Here is a 19860-nt window from a genome sequence, read left to right on the forward strand (position 1 = left end):
TAGAGAGCGAGAGAAACATGGATTTGTTGTTCCACTTATTTATGCATTCGTTGTTTGATTCTTGTATGTGCCCTGACCCAGGATCGAACCCGCAACCTTGGTATATTGGGACGATACTCTAACCAACTGAACTACCTGGCCAGGGCAAAATAAATTCTTCAAAAAAAAAAATCTTTGTTGATTTCAGGGAGAGGGAGGGAGGGAGAGAGAGAGACAGAAACATCAATGATGAGAGAGTCATTGACCCGCTGCCTCCTGCTGGGGATCAAGCCCACAACCCGGGCCTGTGCCCTGACCGGGAATCAAACCATCTCCTGGATCCCAGGTCGATGTTCAACCGCTGAGCCACTCCGGCCGGGCCAAAATAAATTCTTAAAAAACAAAATACCACCCTGGGCTGTGTAGTCAGTTGGTTGGGCGTCGCCCCGTACACCAAGAGGTTGCGGGTTCAATTCCCGGTCAGGCCACATGCCTGGGTTTCAGGCTCAATGCCCGGTGTGGGGCATGCAGGAGGCAACTGGGCGATGTTGTGCTCTCACATCAATCTCTCTTCCTCTCTCTCTAAAAATAAAAAATAAACAACAAGAACCAAAATAAAAATGTATCTTATTCCCATGGATCAAATGCACTTTTTTCATCTATAAAAAGTCTTTCAGCAAATAACAATAGCAACAGCCATAACAACATCTTGTAGCCTCTGACTCAGCTCTGGGAGCCTGCAGGGTGCTCGGGGGAGCGGGTAACAGGAAGCAGGGTCTGCCTAACCCAAGGAAAGGAAATGGGCTTCCCTGCTTGTCTTCAGCAGTGTTTATGTAAAAATATTCTGCCCTCGGAGATGTTTTGACTTTTGGGATCCTTCTCCTAGGCAAGCCGGAAACCCTGAGAGTTAACAATCTCTACTCTTTGTTTCTAAGCAATGACTGAGAGTCAGCATAAGAAAAAGAATTTTTAATTAAAGGGAGCAGAGCAAGACATAGAACCTCAATTGTATCTGTTTCCCACATCACCTCCCAGGCAGGAATGCACACACTTGAGGTTATGCGGTTTTTCCCAGCTTATAAAGCATGGGCCTAATGAAAAGTTCCTTAAGATTTCTATACCCTTTGCCAAATTACTTCCTCTCATAAAGATCTTCCTTGGACCCCAAAATGTTTAAGATTAAAATGTAATTATAACACAAAAGTCCACTGAATTCCCAACTGTCTCAACAACAGTGTGTTTCTTTTATTGCATTTCAATTATTCTAACTGCAGAAAGAACTCTGGAAAAGAAGACCCCACAATACTTTTATTCTATATTGCCAACAAATTTATTTTTCATTAAATTCATTTTCACCAAAAACACACATAGTTAATGATGTTCGTGATGGTTTGTGGAGTTAGACTACAACAACTCCTTGAGTGTAGAGCATCTACATAAATTATTTGGGACTCTTCTGTAAAGGAGACGTGCCTCTTCCCCCCACTTACTCATTTCTTCAATATTTATTGATATCAGTAAGAGCGCATTGATATTCAGTTTACGCTTTGGGTTAAATCCATGCTACTTTACTTTGTTGCTCAGATTGTCCCAGTTTTGGCCATTGTGACCTTACACGTACTTGGCAGAAGAAAACAAAACACACAAACAAAAAGACGAAACTGAACGTACAGCTGCTGCGTTGGGTTCTTTCCCCCTTTAAATTTATTCTGAGTGGCATCCAGTTTCCAAAGCCCACGCACCCGAGGGACATCAGTGCTGACTCTCTAACGAGATGGGGACTTTGTCTGATGTCTCTGAACCCGTTTCTTCATCTGTAAAATGAAGATCATGCCTGTTCACGGGGCTGAGGTGAGGATGACATGGATAGTTTATATTAATAATATGTGGCCCACAAAGGGACGGATGACTCCAGTTATATGAAGAAGCTGGGAGTCCAGTCCAGAGAGACGGAAAGTAGACTGCTGGCTACCAGGGGCAGGGGGGAGGGGGAATGGGTGTGGAGTTTCCAAAGTTCTGGAAATGGACGGTGGTGATAGTTGCAAACAACGTAGGTGTACTTCATGCCGCTGAGCTGTATTTGAAAACGGTCAGTTTTATGTTATGTATATTTTACCACAATAAAAAAGAAATGTATGCTTGTTGTTGAAAAGTTAGAAAACATGTTTTGCTTTACCTTGAATAATCCCAGTACTCAGTGGCCGCTCGTTTTGACACATGCATCCTCTGCGTACATTTTGGCTCCTACTCATACAATTTTGTTCTTCTAACGTCGTATCATGTATATTTTCCCACGCTGTCCAAAACTCAGTAAACGCTTTTATTCGTTGCATGATAGCCCACCATTATTTATTACCAATCATTGCCATATTTTTAGATGAATTTTTCAACATTATAAATAGCGCTATAATGAACACCTCTCTGTGATTAAATACATCTTGTTCCCACTTCAAAATACATCTTTTGGGGTATACTTTTTGGTATAGATAAGGAAGTAGAATTACTGGGTCCAGAGGCGACCATTTTTAAGGCACAGGGCATAAGCTGTCCCACCTCCTCAGAAAGGGATGCTGATTACATTGTCCCCAGCTACCTGGAAGACACTCATTTCTAGGCACCGGCACGGGCGGTCCGCTCTTCCTTCATAAAATCTTTCCCACCTGGGTGGAGTAAATACAGTATCTCATTGTGGCAATGTTGCCTCTGCGTGAGTGTCTTTTAAAGTCATTTGTATAAAATTTTACGTAGAAAGGTTATTATCTTCCCCCCTCTTTGCCTTTAGTTAAATTTATTTACTGTCCGAATCCGTTGCTCGTCAAAGAAACAGTGGAAAATGTTAATGTTTTAAGTTTTTCTTTTTTTAACCCATTAATTTAAATGACATCAGGTGAGCTTCCGTTAGCGGCCGCAGGGTGCGTGGGGCGCTGAGCTCGGAGGGAGGGCCCGAGGCCAAGCGCCCGGCCCTGGGCGCCAGCGCTGCGCCCCCGACCCGACCCGACCCGACCCGACGCCGCGCTCCCGCGCCCCGGGGGAGCCCGCGGCCGGGGGAGGGCCGCCCCCTGCCGTCTAAGCCGGGACGCGGGCTGACCCGAGGAAAACCCACATTCTTTCCCCAGGCGCCCAGGGGTGGGAAGGGTGCTCTGCGCATCCGGCTCTCCTCTCCTCCGCTTTCCCCCCTCCCAGTTCGAGCGACGCCGTCGGGGCGCCCCGGGCGCCCGCGGTCCACACCGAAGGCAGCAGCCCTCAAAACCCCGAGGCCGCTTTAAAGTGGTGGAACTGAGATTCCCCTAAATCTGGGGCCCAAGATGCTCGCGCAGGAACCAGAACCCCGAGGCCTTCGGGGAACCCCACAGGGGTGGGAAGACGTCGGAGACCCTCTTCTCCCACACCTGGCGGGGGAGGACCCTCCGCGAGCACCCACCACCCCCAACCCCGGCGGGGGGGGCCCCGACGGAAACGCCCCCGCCCCGCCCCCACGTGTCCTCCTCCCCGAGTTTCCCGTCTCACTTCCCGCCGTCCCCTCCCGGAGTTTCCTCGTCCCCGCGCCTGGCGACCCTCCCTGGGTTTCCTTTGTCCCCTCCCCACACAAGCCCCGGGCTTTCCGAGCCCCCTCCTGGATACCCACCTCCCCACCCCCGTCTGGTCGCGCGCTCCCTTCAGGACCTTCTCTTGTCCCCTCCCCCTCTCCGGCTTCCCCTCTACCCTCCCGGAGCATCTCCCGCGCCCTCCCCGCCCCCTCCCGGTTTCCCGTGTCCCCTCCCCTCTCCACCCCCGTTTTTAAACCTGGCGCCCTCGCTTGAACGGTTACAGGCGCGGCCGAGTCGCTGGCGCCGCTGGAGGGGCGCAGGCTCCGCGGGCACCATGAGACCCGAGGCGGCGGCTGGAGCCCCGGAGGCGCGGGGTCGCGTCTGTCACTGCCCCGCGGATGGTCCCCGGAGGCCGCCGTCACCGCGCGGCCCCGAGAGGTGAGGGAGGCCCCGCGGCCCGGCTGGGCGCGCGCGAGGCGCACGGCGCGTGGTGGCCGGGAGCGCGATGCTCCGGCGCTCAGTCCCCGAATCCACCGCGACGCCAGGCACGGTCCTTAGCCGGAGGCTGGGGCGCGGAGTCGTCTCCGCTCCCGCGCACAGTCCTGACGCGCGGAGGTCCAGGAGGTTTCCGCAAGGGCAGGGGCCACCGCTTCCGTATATAGATCTGAAATTTACAGGGCTGGGAACGTTGGTGTCGCCGGGCCCCCGCGACGAGCTTTGCAGGGGGATCCTCTCACGTTGACTGTCACCGTCTTGGTGACAGTCTTTGTTTTCGCTGTGTTTGGGGCTCAACGATCGCTGCCCCATGCACCAGCCCTTTTCAAAGTAGTACATTTTAAGGAAATAAAATAAGCCGGGAATTGTGGAAGGGGCTGGGTGGCCAGGCGGCCAGAGGGGAGAAACCCATTCCCCCTTTGTGCATCGTAGAACTCTGCAGAACCATCTCTGTGGAGTCAAGATCCTTCAGTAATCGAGGTGGTGCGGTTGGTATTAGCAACAAAGTAGCCAGTATGGGAGGGAATCTGAATTGAAGAGCCGACCCAGGTCTGGAGAAAAAAATCTTCAACTAATGTGTCCCCTGATAATTGTATGGGATTTGGGACTTCTCAAAGCCCGGTGATGGCAGTGAACTGGGAATGAGGCAGGAGGAAAAAACACACATCGCATTGTGTATCCACAGACGAGAACATGAGAGGACATTCTGGGGGTCCAGTGACTCCTTTTTCAGGCACACAGTAGAAATGATAAGAATGGTAACTCTTACGACATAATTTTAAAAGAGCAGAAGATGCTGGATTTCACTCCTGGTCCCTTCCGTTCCAGCCCCACACCGTGGAGACCTTGGATCCTGACACCCCGAGATGCTGGGCAGACCAGAACTAGAAGCCGGGTAAGGTGAAGTGTGGGCATTGTAGGTACCCATCAGTTCACCCAGAAAAAGGCACCATCTCGGCCTACGCCTCCCCTCGTCATCTAAGGTAGAAGTGGTCTGGAGTAGGAGCCTGGTGAGCGATGTTGATCAGACCTGAGTCACAGTGGATTGGGCTCCTGCTTGCTTCTTTCTTAAAAAGCAAAGTCACTCCAGTATAGCTGTTTCCTGAGCATTGTAAGAGATTTTTTTCCAAGTTACTTCCCCCTCCCACACACCCTTCCTGCAAATCAACAGGTAGAGAGAAGAAAGGAGAAGGCTGCCTCCGTGTCCCCTTGCCCTAGAAGAAAGCCGAGCGTGCCATTAGCACTGGACGGGTGCCACAGTGCAAATAAGGGTAGAGATCAGTCTGGGGTGCCCAGAAGGTGTGGTTAAAAGCCGGAACGCTGTCTGGCCCTTTCTGAAGCACTTTCAACCCTGTCTGCAAGCACTCGTCAGGTAACTCCTGTTGGCTGAGCAAATACACTCCGGTGGAGGGCTTTGTGGACCAAGATTAATGGCCACCACTATTCTTTTGTTTCCTCCAGTGATAACTAAATTGCTTTATACTTAACGAAGTAATGACTTGCTTTCTTGGAATTTACCTTTCCTTGTTATAGTTTAAAATATAAATGGATGGCTTTTTTTTTTTTTTTTAATGCTGAAGTTAATTAGGCTAGAAAAGACCAGGTATTTAATGTACATAACACATGTGGCATATGGCTTAGTGAGCAGTTATTTGTAGTATGGTAAGAAACTCAGGTGCAGGAAAACAGACTTAGACTACTGTATTAAATTAGTGTGAATAGTGGGAGTTTTAATTCAGTTACTATTTAAAGAATGAAGCAAGAAAAAATCAAATTAACAAGGGATAGGGATCTGATTTTGTAGCCCAAATTATTATTAAATACATGCGATATCTAAATAATGAAAAAAATTCCTTCTTTTTCATTCAATTTAAGTTCTTAAACATAAGACTTAAAAGTCCTTGGGAGAGAGAGAATATAGAAGTTTACAATTATGCACTTTTCTTTTAAAGGAAATGTATATGGAGCCTATCAGTCGTGAGAATAAAAATACTATAAGCGTACTTCCTAATGTAAGCCTGGCAGGTGGGTTTTTTATCCCTAGTGTGATGAGAAGGCCATTGGTAAGAAAAGAGAAGATTGCAGGAAAAAATGTTATGTTGTAGCAACTTTCTAGTTGATCGTCAGCATGGCTTACTGGATAAAGGAGTTGTGTCCATGGATTTTTTTTTTTTTTTAATGTGTCTTTTTTGATTTCAGAGAGAGGAAGGGAGAGAGGGAGAGAGAGAGAGAAACATCAATGATGAGAGAGTCATTGATCAGCCGCCTCCTACACGCCCCCCACGGGGGATAGAGCCCGCAACCTGGGCATGTGCCCCAACCGGGAACCGCAATCTCCTGGATCATAGGTCAATGCTCAGTCGCTGAGCCACGCAGGCCAGGCTCCATGGATTTTTTTGGGGGGGAGGGGAAGGGTGGGTGTTCCGTGGGCTGCAGCGCTCGCTGCCCTACTTTCCCCGGGCCAGCTCTTTGCAGAGCTCAGTTGGTGGGGCGCAGCGGCCAGCGGCGGGCAGGTGTCCCGCGCTGTTCCCCAAACCCCAGCCACGCGAGTGCGGGAAGGGAACGCTTCTTGCTCAACAGCGCCCTCTCCCGACAGAGCAGGATAATTCCTCGGCTCCAGAGCCCTGTTGTCCGTTTCTAGAGAAATTCCAGGGAAGGCTTCGAGAAAGCCCTGCCCTGAGTGGAGTCACCCTCACCCATCTGCTGCCCCTAAGTCCCCTTGGGACCTGTCTCCCTCCCCTGCCTGGGAAAAATGAATGACAGCCTAAACCTTTGTTGGCCTCTGTTCCATTTCCCTCCTGGCCACTTGCAAAGGAGGCAATTTCCTGGAAGGAGACGTCAGGACTGTGTTCTTCTGGTCCCCTCCTCTCATCTCCCAGGCCTCCCACCCCTTTGCTGGAGTCAGAGACATGTGTGTCTCTCCCCATTAGCTTTAAACGCCTGAACAGAGGGACTGTGTGGGACTCACCTGTCTATCTTTGAATCCCTCACAGTGCCCTGGACATTACTGAAAACAGTAAGAGGAAGACGGGCTTACCTAGTACTGCTAAGGTGGTTAAACTGTCTCCAAAATCGCTACTGATACTAACAAGTGCAGGCGACTTAGATTTTGTTTTTTTTTAAATTTCAGGATGCGACTTCAGAGGCTCCTTGACTGTGTGTTTGTGTCTGTTTTTACAGCTTGAGCCTGGGGGTGACCGACAAACTTCTGGATCAAAGGGGGCCTTTGGGTTTCAGCATCCTGTAAGGTAACATAACTTCACAGCGAGAAATGCACGATTTCCTTTTAATATAAGCATTAATACACTTTTGTGCCTTCTACTGCGTACGTTTTTAACAAAGTGGAAAAAAATTCAGTATTCTCCAATATTATTTAGTTACTATTATCCCAAGGAACTTTAAGGATATTTTGTGGGATTTCTGTGATCCATTCATTTATTCATTGTTTCATTTGCAAGTTGGAATTGGCCTCTCTTTCCTTCATACCTTTTTAAAAATATATATATATGTTTTTATTGATTTCAGAGAGAGGAAGGGAGAGGGGGAGGGAGAGAGAGAGAGAGAGAGAGAGAGAGAGGGAAACATCAATGATGAGAGAGTCATTGATCAGCTGCCTCCTGCACGCCCCCAACTGGGCATCGAGCCTGAAACCCGGGCATGTGCCCTGACTGGGAATGGAACCCCGATCGCCTGGTTCGTAGGTTGACTCTCAACCACTGAGCCATGACAGCCAGGCCATACCCTTGGTTTAATACCTCTTATTACATATTATGTCTTCTGTTAAATTTAATTGAATATGAATTGTATAAGCATATCTATTTATATTTATATTATCAAAAGGTCCCCAGAGTGGAGTCTTTCTTTCATTCTCCTTTCCCCTTCCCCTTCCACTTTCACTTTCTCTCTCTTCCTTCTGACAAATAGCCATTTTCTATTCTGGAAAAGTCAGGGACCCATCCATATTGCTTCTCTATGGCAACATTCAGAAAGATTAGCTGCTTTTCATCCAGACCAAGGTTTCAGAGTCAAGTTTCCTCTAGATCCCCAAGGGCCGCAGCTCTCCCCATGCTTGGGGGCCTCCCCTGCATAGGACCAGGATGGGTCAGGCCATCATCAGGGTGAGCCTCTTAGTCTTGAATGAAAACTCAGTGTCTTCACTTACTTTTACCTCCATGGGAGCGCACCCTCTTCCCCAAATAGGTTTGCTCTCCCAGCTTATAGCTCGCTTCTGTACCAGTGTGGGGTCCCCTAGCGGGTCCCACCCTCTGCCCACAGTTGCGTTCCGGTGACTGTACCAGACGCTGCGTGCAGCGGAGGCAGAAGCAGAGAGGGAGGTGGGGAGTTAGCTGCTTGTAGGGAGAAGGACCCTCCAGGTGGAGTTCAGGACCGGTTCGCGCTGGCTAATGCTTATTTGTTTCTTAAATGTTAGACTTTACTTGCCCATTTCAAAGCGCCAGGAGTACCTGCAGAGTTCTGGGGAGAGGGTGCTGGCCAGCTTCCCGGTGCAAGCCACCATCCACTTCTACAACGATGAATCCGACTCAGAGGATGGAGGGCCCGAGGAGGAAGCCCGGCTCCTTCCCCGGGAGGCCGAAGGCCCGGGAACCGGCCCCGGCCCCCGCGGCGGAGACCCGCAGGCACGCTGGGCACCGGCATCTGCAGGGCACGGGCGCCCCAGCGGGCAGGGCCGGCTCCCGCTCGGGGACTGTCCGGGGGGCGCCCAGTGCTCCTCATCCAAATAAGCGGGGTGTCCCTCCCGCCACCCCTGCCTCACACGCACTCTTGGAGACAGCTGTGCCTGGACACTCTGCGTGTCCCCCGGGTGCACAGGGGGGCAGGGGCTGCCTGGCTGTCTCTGGCCAGCACTCCACTCATGGCGAGATCTCACAGCTTTCCCTTTCCTTGTGGGGACTCTTCCTCGGGGCACTCATGCGTGCCCCTGAGAAAGGCTTCTAGGCCCGAGAGAAGGTTTGTGTCAACACGGGTTCTTATCAGGGAGGGCGACTTCCAGAGCACAGTCAGCAGGGTCACTCTGCCGGTCAAGTGACAGACACTCCGACAGAGGTCAATAACCCACCCAGGCCTCTCTCAACCCGAGACCCCTTGTTGAGCTGTTTGTGCTTTTGTAAAAAAGATATTGGCCAATGTGGTTGCTTAGTGGCATTCTGAAAAAGTTATTTATGACAACAGACAAAACACAATAAAATTCCTGTAAGAATCATGGAGATAAAAAGATACAGATTTTTAGGAGACATTTCTGGATAAAAATCTTCAGGACTGCTGTCTAAGGGCTGTGTGTATGCAGAAAGAGGGGAGCTTTAACTCGAGTTGGGGACTGCTTTGGGCTTGTTACTTGAATAGAATAACATTGCTTTCAAAGTATTGAATGTAAAATTATTTTAACTTTTTTATATTTGAATGACCAAATGAGTGTATTCCTCAAGGTATTTTACTTAACTATCTTACATGTGGTTTTCTTTCTATATATAGTACATCATATAAGATTCTACTTGAAATAAATATTTTGAAAGAAAAAAATGTTTGATAATAGTCTTTTTTGTTTAAGACATTTTTAGATTTAATTAGTTCCTACATTAGTTGTTAAAAGTTTACCAGGATGTTTTTATATTTAACTCTTTAAATGATGTATTTTTTCAAGAATGCAGAAAAAGTCTAACAAAGGAAACAAAATGGTTTACAACTTCAATGCTCAGATAATGCATTAATATTTAAAAAATAGAAGGACTACTTGCAAATATTTTAACAGTCCAAATAATATAGAAAAATATACATTGCAAAGTAAACATCACCCTCTCCTGTACTCCCCTTTCTTATCCAAAGGTAACCAACATCAATTGCTTTCATTGCTCTACCTTTTAAAAAATTAAATTTTCCTTTTTGGTCTTCTTTTTTCTTTTAAAAAAAACTTGTTATTTTTGGTTTATTTTAATCTTTTTAAAAGTATGTATTTTATTGTTTCTTTTAGTTGTTTAAAGTACTTTTTTTCCTAACTTTAAAACAATTTTACTTGGGTTTATTTCAAAAAGGATGTCAGATGGCCTCCTATTTGCTTGGGTTTTAGCAGGAAAATTCTAGAAGTCTTATTCTTACTTTCCTATCATGTGAAGCTTGGGATGAAATGGAAGTCATCATAGTTGCCTTTGTTCAGTTGTCTTAATAAATCAGTTTTACTGATAAAAAAGATCTGGCCCAATCACGTTTACAATTAAGAAACCAAGCCTAGTCTGCATGCTGATGGCACCAGAATTTTAAATGTGCTGCATGGTACACGTTCCTTAAATTACTTAGATTTGGCCAGTTTAGTGCAAATAAGGAAACCAAGGCACTTTAGAATGGCCAGTGCGGGGATCCCAGGTACTGCAGATGTGGTATTTGTGAGGGAGCCGGTGAGCTCGGGGCTCCTCCACTCTCACGGCTTTTGTGGTTTGCTGGGTTGGCTACACACAGGCCCAAACCTGCACAAGCCGCACACAATTTTTGTTGTTGCTGTTAATCTTCACCCCAGGATATTTTTTCCACTGATTTTTAGAGAAAGTGGAAGGGAGTGAGAGAGAGAGAAACACTGATGTGCGAGAGACACATCAACTGGTTAGTTCCCGCACACGCCCTGACCAGGGCCTTGGCCGGAATTGAACCATGAATCCTTCAGTCTGAGGGCTGATGCTCTAACCACTGAGCCAAACCAGCCAGGGCTAATTCTTAAATTCTTAATAAAGTTTTTCCATTACTTTATTTTGGACCTTGAACTGTCAACTGAAGTCACAGAGGTTTTATTGTTTGTTTGAGCAACTTGTTCTTATCACTTTTTTTTTTCTGTGCTAGGAAGATATTTCTAAACAAGAGGAAAATTGCCCTTATCAAACACCAGGGGGAGAATTTCCTACTTTCCTGCAGGGCGTGAATCACTCCTGCATGACTCATTTTTGCAGAATTGGCCGGAGAAAGACAAAGGCAGAAATAGGTGCTCTTTTATGATGATCATGAAAACGGTGGATGCTTATACCTTAGCAGTTGCTGGGTAAATCTAAAATACAACATTATTTTAATATTCTATTATATCATTACATAGTAATCCTTACAAGCAGATTTCATTTTATAGTTGCAGATATTTCAAAAAGATGCTCAACGTCCTTAGTCCTTACAGAAATGCAAATTAAAACCACAGTGAGACACTGTCATGCACCTACTAGAATGATTACCATTTTTTTTTTATATATATCTTTATTGATTTCAGAGAAAGGAAAGAAGAGCAAGAGAGAGAGATAGAAACATCAATGATGAGAGACTCATTGATCGAGCCCGCAACCCGGGCCTGTGCCCTGACCGGGAATCGAACCCCGATCGCCTGGATCCTAGGTCTACGCTCAACTGCTGAGCCATGCCTGGCCGGGCAGAATGGTTACAATTTTAAAAGACAGGTGATAACAGGATTGGCAGGGATGTGGAGAAACCGGAACATCACTGGTGTGAATGTAAAATGCTAAAGAGTTTGGAAAAGGGTTTGCTGTTTCATTAAAAAATTAAACAAAAAATTTACCATACAACCCAGCAGTTCTACTCCTAGGACTCTCCCCAGGAGAAATGAAAACATTTGTTCACAAAAAGACATACACAAATGTTCACAGCAGCTTGATTCAAAATAACCGCACAGTGGAAACAATCCAAATGGGCATCAACTGGTAAATGGATGAATAGAATGTGGTCTACCCATGCAATGGGATATATTCAGCAATAAAATGGGGTGAAATGAAGTATTATTACATGCTAAAACATGAATGGACCTTGAAAACAAGCTAAGTGAGTGAAGCCGGAAGCAACAGACTACAAGGTGAGATTCCATTTATATGAAATGTCAACAAAAGGCAAGTTGATAGCAACAGAAAGCAGAACCGTGGTTGCTTTGTGCTGGGAGTGGGGGCAGGGATTAACTGTAAATGGGCCCAAGGAAACCTTGGGGTGATGGACATGTTCTAAAACTGGATGGTGGTGATTGTCATACAATTCTATAAACTTACTAAGTCACTGAATCACACAGTTCCAATGGGTAAATATATGGTATATAAATTACACCACAACACAAGCTGTTTTAAAAGCTTAAATTCTTCTGTTAAAACAATATCTGTAGCCCTTGCCGGGTAGCTCAGTCTGTTAGAGCATCGTTCCAATACGCCAAGGTTGAGGGTTCAATCCCCAGTCAGGGCACATACAAGAAGCAGTCAATGAATGCATAAATAAGTGGAACAACAAATCGAAGTCTCTCTTTCCCTCCCTTCCTCTCTTCCCCCCTCTCTCTCAAATATGGCAAAAAACCCCAACAACCCACAATATGTGTATCTTTCTGTTTAGCCACTGAGTCACTACAGGAATAATACAATCTTTTTGTGGCATGACAAAAACTTAAAATTTAAAAGCAACCCGAAGGAAAAAGTTCCAGAGAAATCCTTTGGTTTCTTCCCTGACACTCGTAGTTTCTGACTCTCCTGGGTCTATGAAGGGTCCGTCTTGTGCGCACTTGCAGTGACCTCTGAGACATCCATCCATCACAGAAGGGGACCAGGTGTACTTTTAGGATAATGACTTCAGTTCCAAAGTAACACATGAAGGGAAGGCCAATTGCTGTAATCCAGGTCATCACTAGGCTTGACATTTTTGTGAACATCTTACATTAATTACTCTGCATCCCAAGATTATGTTGTTAAACAATGTGGTAGGGCCAATACCCCGGTTTGGGTTAGGTGTAAGTAAGGCTCAGGGCTTCAGTTACTCACAGTACCAAAAAACAGTGGTCACCAACTGTCATAGCCGGGGCTCTCTCCAGTTACATCAAACACTACAAGGCAAACTAGGAAGTTTCATGTAGCTTTCCACAATATACCCGTCCATAACAATTGTTACAGCTGCCATTGATACCATTAAAAGAGATTTAAACAAATTTATTCAAAAATACATTTCTTATTGACACACAGCAGATACAGAAAAGTGAGCAAACCATAAGTGCTTGATGAATTTTAAAAGATAACATAGTCTCATACACCCGAAACTAATATAATGCTGTATGTCAACTATACTTCAATTAAAAAAAAAAAAAAAAAAAGAGAAAGGGAGGAGAGAGAGAGGGAGAGAGAGAGAAGGTACTGCGCCTTTTGAAAAACCAGCCAGCTTAACAAACAGCTTACGATCACCCCGGAAGCCCCTCTCATGCCCCCCACTTACCACACCCACTCTCTTCCCCAAGGACAACCACTGTTTTGACTTCTAATACTGTGCATTCATTTTGCCCAGTTTTGAACTTTACATAAATGGAATCATACAGTGTGTGCTCATTTGTGTCTGGTTCTTTCATTCAACAGTGTGTACGTAAGTCACCGACTGTTCTATGGTATTCTATTGTAGGAATATATTCCTGTTTATTTTTCCATTCTGTGGCTGATGGGCATTTGGACTGCTTCCAGTTTTGGGCTATTATGAAGAATGCTCTACGAACATTTTTGAATATGCCTTTTGTGCACGTGTGTGTACATTTCTGTCGAGCAGATAACTAGGAGTGGTTGCTAGGCCACAGGGTATGTGTATGGTTAGCTTTAGTATAAATCATTTTATTTTGCTAAAATCTAGAAAGCCACTTGAAGTGATTTAACAGTAAACATACCTAAATGCAGAAATTTCCTAAATATAAACACACATTCATTCTTCTTCAGAGCTGACTTGTGCAAACACTGTCGTAGGCAGGACAATTGAATATCAGTCACAGAGTTGCTGGAGTGTGATGTCTCACAAACATAACTTCTGAAGACACCACTGCCTGTGGGTTACGATGTGAACTTCCTGGCACTCATTCCTGTAAGCTGCCGGGGCCAAGTCTGGATGAGTGTGGCTGGGTTTTGATCCAAAAGAAAGCATTAAGTTTGTTCAATTTGTTCAATTTCCCCCTACGGTCTGGAGATCAATCTAGTTGTTGTTTTGTTGTTTTAACCAGTTTTCATCCATCCATGCCGCCACTCATTTTTTTAAAAGTGGCTTTATTGAAATAGAATTCACACACACTGTAATTCACTCATTTAAAGAGTACAATTCAAGGAGCCAGAAACACACAATGGAACAAAGATAGTCTCTTCAATAAGTGGTGCTGGGAAAACTGGAAAGCCACATGCAAAAGAATGAAACTGGAATACAGTTTGTACCCATGTACAAAAATTAATTCAAAATGGATCAAAAACCTAAATATAAAACCAGAAACAATAAGTGACATAGAAGAAAACATAGGTACCAAAGTTATGGGTCTTGGTTGTAGAGAACATTTTATGAACTTGACCCCAAAGTCAAGGGAAGTAAAGGCAAAAATAAATGAATGAGACTGTATCAGACTAAAAAGGTTCTGCACAGCAAAAGAAACTGACAATAAAACAAACAGGCAGCCAACCAGATGGGAGGTGATATTTGCAAACAGTAGCTCCGACAAAGGTTTAATTTCCAAAATATATGAAGAACTCATAAAACTCGACACCAAACAAACAACCCAATCAAAAAGTGGGCAGAGGACCTGGACAGACACCTCTCCCAAGAAGACATATAAACAGGCAATAGATATATGAAAAGATGTCCAACCTCACTAGCAATTAGGGAAATGCAAATCAAAACTACTATGAGATACCCCCTCACACCTGTTAGAGTGGCTGTCCTCAGCAAGTAACAAATGTTGGCGAGGCTGTGGAGAGAAGGGAGCCCTCATTCACTGCTGGTGGGCATGCAGACTGGTACAACCACCATGGAAAGCAGTCTGGCGATTCCTCAAAAAATTAAGATTAGGGCTACCATACAACCCAGCAATCCCTCTCCTGGGTTATACCCAGAAAACTAGAAAACATGGATTCTCAAAGATATGTGCACCCCTTTGTTCACTGCAGCATTGTTCACTGGGGCCAAGACATGGAGACAACCAAAGTGCGCTGCGATAGAGGACTGAGGAAAGATGTGGGACATGTGCACAGTGGAATACTACTCAGCCATGAGAAAGGGGGAAATGCTGCCATTTGTGACAATATGGATGGGCCTTGAGAATATTATGCTAAGTGAAATAAGTCAGTCAGAAAAAGCTAAGAACCATATGATCTCACTCATATGTGGGATATAAAACTGAAACTCGTGGACACAAACAGCAGTGTGGGGGCTGCGAGAGAGAAGGGGGTGGAGGGTGAAGGGGGCCTAATATATGGTGATGGGGGAATATTTAACTTTGGGTGGTGGGCACACAGTACAATATACAGATCTTGTAACATAGAAACCCATCCCTGAAACCTATATGATCATATTAACTAATGTCACCCCAATAAATTTAATTAAAAAAAAATAAATGTGCAGAAAAACAAACCCAAAATGAAGTGTACAATTCCGTGTTTTTAGTATATTCACAGATATGTGCAACCATTACCACAGTCAGTTTTAAAACATTTTATCATCTCAAAAAGAAATAGCACACTCTTATCTATCAACCCCCCACTCTCCCTCACCAGCCCTAAGCAGCCCCAAATCTACGTTTGGCCTCCATAGATGTCCCTATTCTAGACTTTCATGTGAATGGAATCATAATACGTGGACTTTTGTAACTGGCTTCTTTCACTTAGTACACTGTTTTCAAGGTTCATCTGGGTTTTAACATGTACACCTACTTGATTCCTTTTTATGGCTGAATAATACTCCCTTGTGTGGATAGGCTCACTTTGTTTATCCCTTTATTTGTTCATGATCACTTGGGTCGTTTCTCTAGGTGGCTTCTCAAAGTTCATCGTCGCCTCGCCACCCTGTTGTTCCTCAACATGAGACCGTCCTCTCCCAGAGTGGCACAGACTCAGCGAGAGGTCTGTTGTGGTATGCTTACTTGGCTTTTGCCAAAGAAAAGCATCCTGGCGGGAAATCTGTTTAATAAACTCAGAAGATTCTAATGCTTACTTAAGTTTGATAACCCTGTCTTAGATTTATTATTTATTATATGGATATAATTTGAAATTTTACAGCTTTCCTACCTGATGATGGGAGGAGTTCCTGAGAGAGAAGCTGTACTGATAAAAGCCTTTCAGTTTCCATTGTTCGGACTGTTTTCCCTGAAGGAAATACTGAAGATTACAAACAAAGAACACAGCTATTTTCTTATATAACCTCCAGTATCCAGCTCTCGCAATGTTATTTTAGTTGAAGTATATGAATAAAATCTGTCCTCACACAAATACATAGTTGGAAAGTAGAGGGCATTCTAATAGAGAAGAAAAAAAAAAGAAAGAAAAGCATCCTGGCCCAACATGAGAAGCTCTGTGAATTCCTTTTCTAATTGTTGAATCCTAAATAGAAAAAAATGGCACCTATCCCCTCGGTTAAAGAACTGATAAAACCATGACCCTTTCTCCCCCTTCCATTTGCTCTTCTGCTAGCTCTTTGAAATAAAAATAAAGTAGGAGATGCATGGAAGTTTCCCTTAATCGGCCAAGAAAATGAGTACAATTATTTTCTGCACACGAGCGAAAGGCACGAAGCTCATGGTCATGTGTTTCCTTTGCCGATTATTTTACTCACCTAGAGTATTTTCTGGATGATCTGACCTTTGCCAAGCACGTCACTTCAGAAAAAAACCCATCACCTTAGGCTTTTTTATCTTTATCTCATACATTCACCAAACTATTTAAAATGTGGTGAGAAGATAACAGTAGATACAGTAAAAGTAACAAAAAAATCTCAAAAGAGTTTCTAAATAGTCAAGGCGTGCAGGAGTGGTGGCCCTGCCAGGGGATGTGCTAGAGGACGCTGAGGGAGGGACCCCACAACCATGGATTCGCCTGAGGGAGGCCCCCAAAGGGGGAACAAGAACGTGCCCTTTTGTCTCCAGGTGAATGAGCGTTTCTCCCAGGTCAGCTTTAGTGTCCCTGTTCTTTCCTACTGTCACCCCCCAGACTGACGTCAGTGGGGAGGACAGGGAGGATCTGGAACCAGAGAGGGGTGCAGGTTACAGCTGCTCCCACATCAGGCAGGGGTGGCGCCTCCAGGACAGGAGGAGGGGGCTGGGCAGTGAGTGTTAGGCTGAGCGGGGACACCAGGGTAGGAAGAAAACGACCCAGTAATCAATTAAAACCAGCACAGACTTAAATTTCATACCGTGCTGACCCAGCACACTGGTGGCTAAGTTTACCCGGCTGTGACCACAGCGAAGTTGCGGGGGGCCCGCTTGTCCCGAGGCCCTGGAGACTGAGACGGAACCAGAGCACCTGGAGGCTGAGCCTGGAGGGCTGGGACGTGCAGACTGCCTTTCTTTGCTCATCTGTGCCAGTTCCCCTTGTCACTGTCCCTTTGCCCTCTGCTCTGGGGACGCAGCCACCTTCCCTCCTGGAAGCTCCACTCCACACCCAGGGCTGCAGAGGAGGAAGTCCAGCTCCCAGCTCCCCGCTGCCTTCTGTCCTGTCTGGGAACCAAACAGCAGGAGGAACCATGCGACGTGGCAGGTATTTGACCATTGGACCAAAATGGCACTTTCACATGGGTCAACCTAAACACTGGCCTTTTATTCTTCAAACATCTTACAGCTAATTGTGATAGGAAGATAAACAGAATAAACAAATGAAAATATTGGGCACATAATAGATTCCCTAGAGCTTGTGCAGGATAGTTTCCCGGCCGGGTCTGCCTTTCCCAGGGCCCCTTATCAATGCTGAGTTTTGAGGACATCTCTGAAGGTTCCCGGACAGCTCTGCTCAGGCTGCAGCAGGGCAGGCCGCCCGTGGACTTCCCCTCCTGCACCCTCGCTCCTCTGCCAGCCCCTCTCTCCTGCCCGCTCCTCTGCCAGCCCCTCTCTCCTGCCCGCACCTCTGCCTGCCCTCTTCTCTCCTGCCCACACCTCTGCCTGCCCTCTTCTCTCCTGCCCGCTCCTCTGCCAGCCCCTTCTCTCCTGCCCACACCTCTGCCTGCCCTCTTCTCTCCTGCCCGCTCCTCTGCCAGCCCCTTCTCTCCTGCCCGCTCCTCTGCCAGCCCCTTCTCTCCTGCCCGCTCCTCTGCCAGCCCTCTTCTCTCCTGCCCGCTCCTCTGCCAGCCCCTTCTCTCCTGCCCGCTCCTCTGCCAGCCCCTTCTCTCCTGCCCGCTCCTCTGCCAGCCCTTTCTCTCCTGCACGCTCCTCTGCCAGCCCCTTCTCTCCTGCCCGCTCCTCTGCCAGCCCCTTCTCTCCTGCCCGCTCCTCTGCCAGCCCCTTCTCTCTCCTGCCCGCACCTCTGCCAGCCCCTTCTCTCCTGCCCGCTCCTCTGCCAGCCCCTCTCTCCTGCCCGCTCCTCTGCCTGCCCCCTTCTCTCCTGCCCGCTCCTCTGCCAGCCCCTTCTCTCCTGCCCGCTCCTCTGCCAGCCCCTTCTCTCCTGCCCGCTGCCTTTTCATTCGGCAGCTGCCTCTTTGTCCTGCCCTGGCCCCGCCCCCACAGGAAAGAGTCCTCACTGCAAGCCTTCCTGTCTGACCCTGCGGTCACCTCTTCCCCGTGCTGTGGGGGCCCCTGGGTGCAGCCCCCTCCCCTTGCCCATTTCTCTCTGTCCTGTGTGTTTTGCCCACAACATATCTCCTGGTCAGGCTGATAAGTCCAGGAAAGTTCAGTTCCCTTATCTCCAGTGTGGGTTCATGACTGAGCCTGCTCTCTCTTGAAGTCACCTGTCTCCAAACAGCAGCGGCGAATCTTTGGAAGCCCACCAGGCTTGACTCAGGGCCCCCAGTGTCCTTTGGCCACCACCTGCCCCACCCGGGCCCTGCAGATTCTGTCTGTTTCAGTCCTGACTCCCCGCTGGCCTCTCTCTGGGACCCTGTGTCCAGGTTTAGGTACCACTCGCTAGCAGAGAACTGATGACCCCAGCCCAGTCCACCTAAACCTGACTCCCTGCAGGTTCTCTGAATCCTTCCTCAGGGAGCTCCGCACCCCTACCCAGGTCGTGTCAGCAGACCTCAGGCTTCCAGAGTTTCCACCCAGGGTCCTCACCGGGAGTCTGGTCAGAGACCAGAGGGGCCACAGTGAGAGCCTGGGGCCGGCTGAGCCGCGCTGCTGTGGATGAAACCAGCTGCTGCACTGCAGCGCCGCATCCCGCCTCTCCTGACCTCCACGGGCCTGGCCAGCGAGAGTGCTGCCCCCTCACCCCTGGGCCCCTGCTGGGCCCCATGATGCCTGCAGACTTCACCCCTGCACCCAGCCACTTGGCCAACAGCGACCAAGCCAGGCAAACTGCCCAGCAGACCCCTCTTTGCTACACAATCTTTACTAGTGACTGGTTGTTCCTGCAACCACTCAAGTCATTCAGTAGAAAGGTATGTAACACCTACTACCTCCCAGGTACCATTCTAGCCTTAGGGACATGTGAATAAGACAGATAAGGTCTCTCCTCCAGGCAGCTTACAGTCTAGTGGGGACAAACCAGTGATTATCACAGTGGGGTCTGTGGACTAGGGCTGGGCCACAACCTGTGTGTCACCAGGCTGAGCACAAGGCAGCGCAGAAGTTGAGAGAAGTGTTTCTAAGCTCCTATAGCAATTTGACAGAGTGACTTTATGTTTGTTGAGTTTAGAGGGGGGAAAAAGAAAGAAAAAAGAAATCAGGCTTCTGCTGTTTGTCTTTTTTCCCATCTCATTTTTCTAATAATCCATTTTTATGATATTTTGAAAAAGCACAGATCTATAATGGATTGGAAACTTAGAAAAACCCATCCTCCACCTTAGGAACTCTGAGAAGCATTGTTCTAAACTACAGATTGCAACCTGTGCCATTAAAAACACGGAGAACTGGGACAAACCTGTTCTAAGGAGGGTGGTGTTTGATGCACCTGGAGCGCAAGGAAGA

The 19860-nt window shown here is 47.1% G+C and overlaps 1 protein-coding gene across 1 annotated transcript; it reads left to right on the plus strand.

Annotated features, from left to right (window-relative positions):
- Positions 1–3840: 3840 nt before the first annotated feature.
- Positions 3841–8743, plus strand: RIPPLY3 (ripply transcriptional repressor 3). The gene is made up of 4 exons (XM_087817827.1): positions 3841–3944; positions 4830–4896; positions 7182–7249; positions 8431–8743. Exons 1-4 carry the CDS (start codon positions 3841–3843, stop codon positions 8741–8743), a joined length of 552 nt encoding a protein of 183 aa, XP_087673953.1.
- Positions 8744–19860: the final 11117 nt, after the last annotated feature.

This window comes from Miniopterus natalensis, chromosome 6 (assembly GCF_054644295.1).
Source record: "Miniopterus natalensis isolate mMinNat1 chromosome 6, mMinNat1.hap1, whole genome shotgun sequence".
NCBI classification, from domain to species: Eukaryota; Metazoa; Chordata; class Mammalia; order Chiroptera; family Miniopteridae; genus Miniopterus; species Miniopterus natalensis.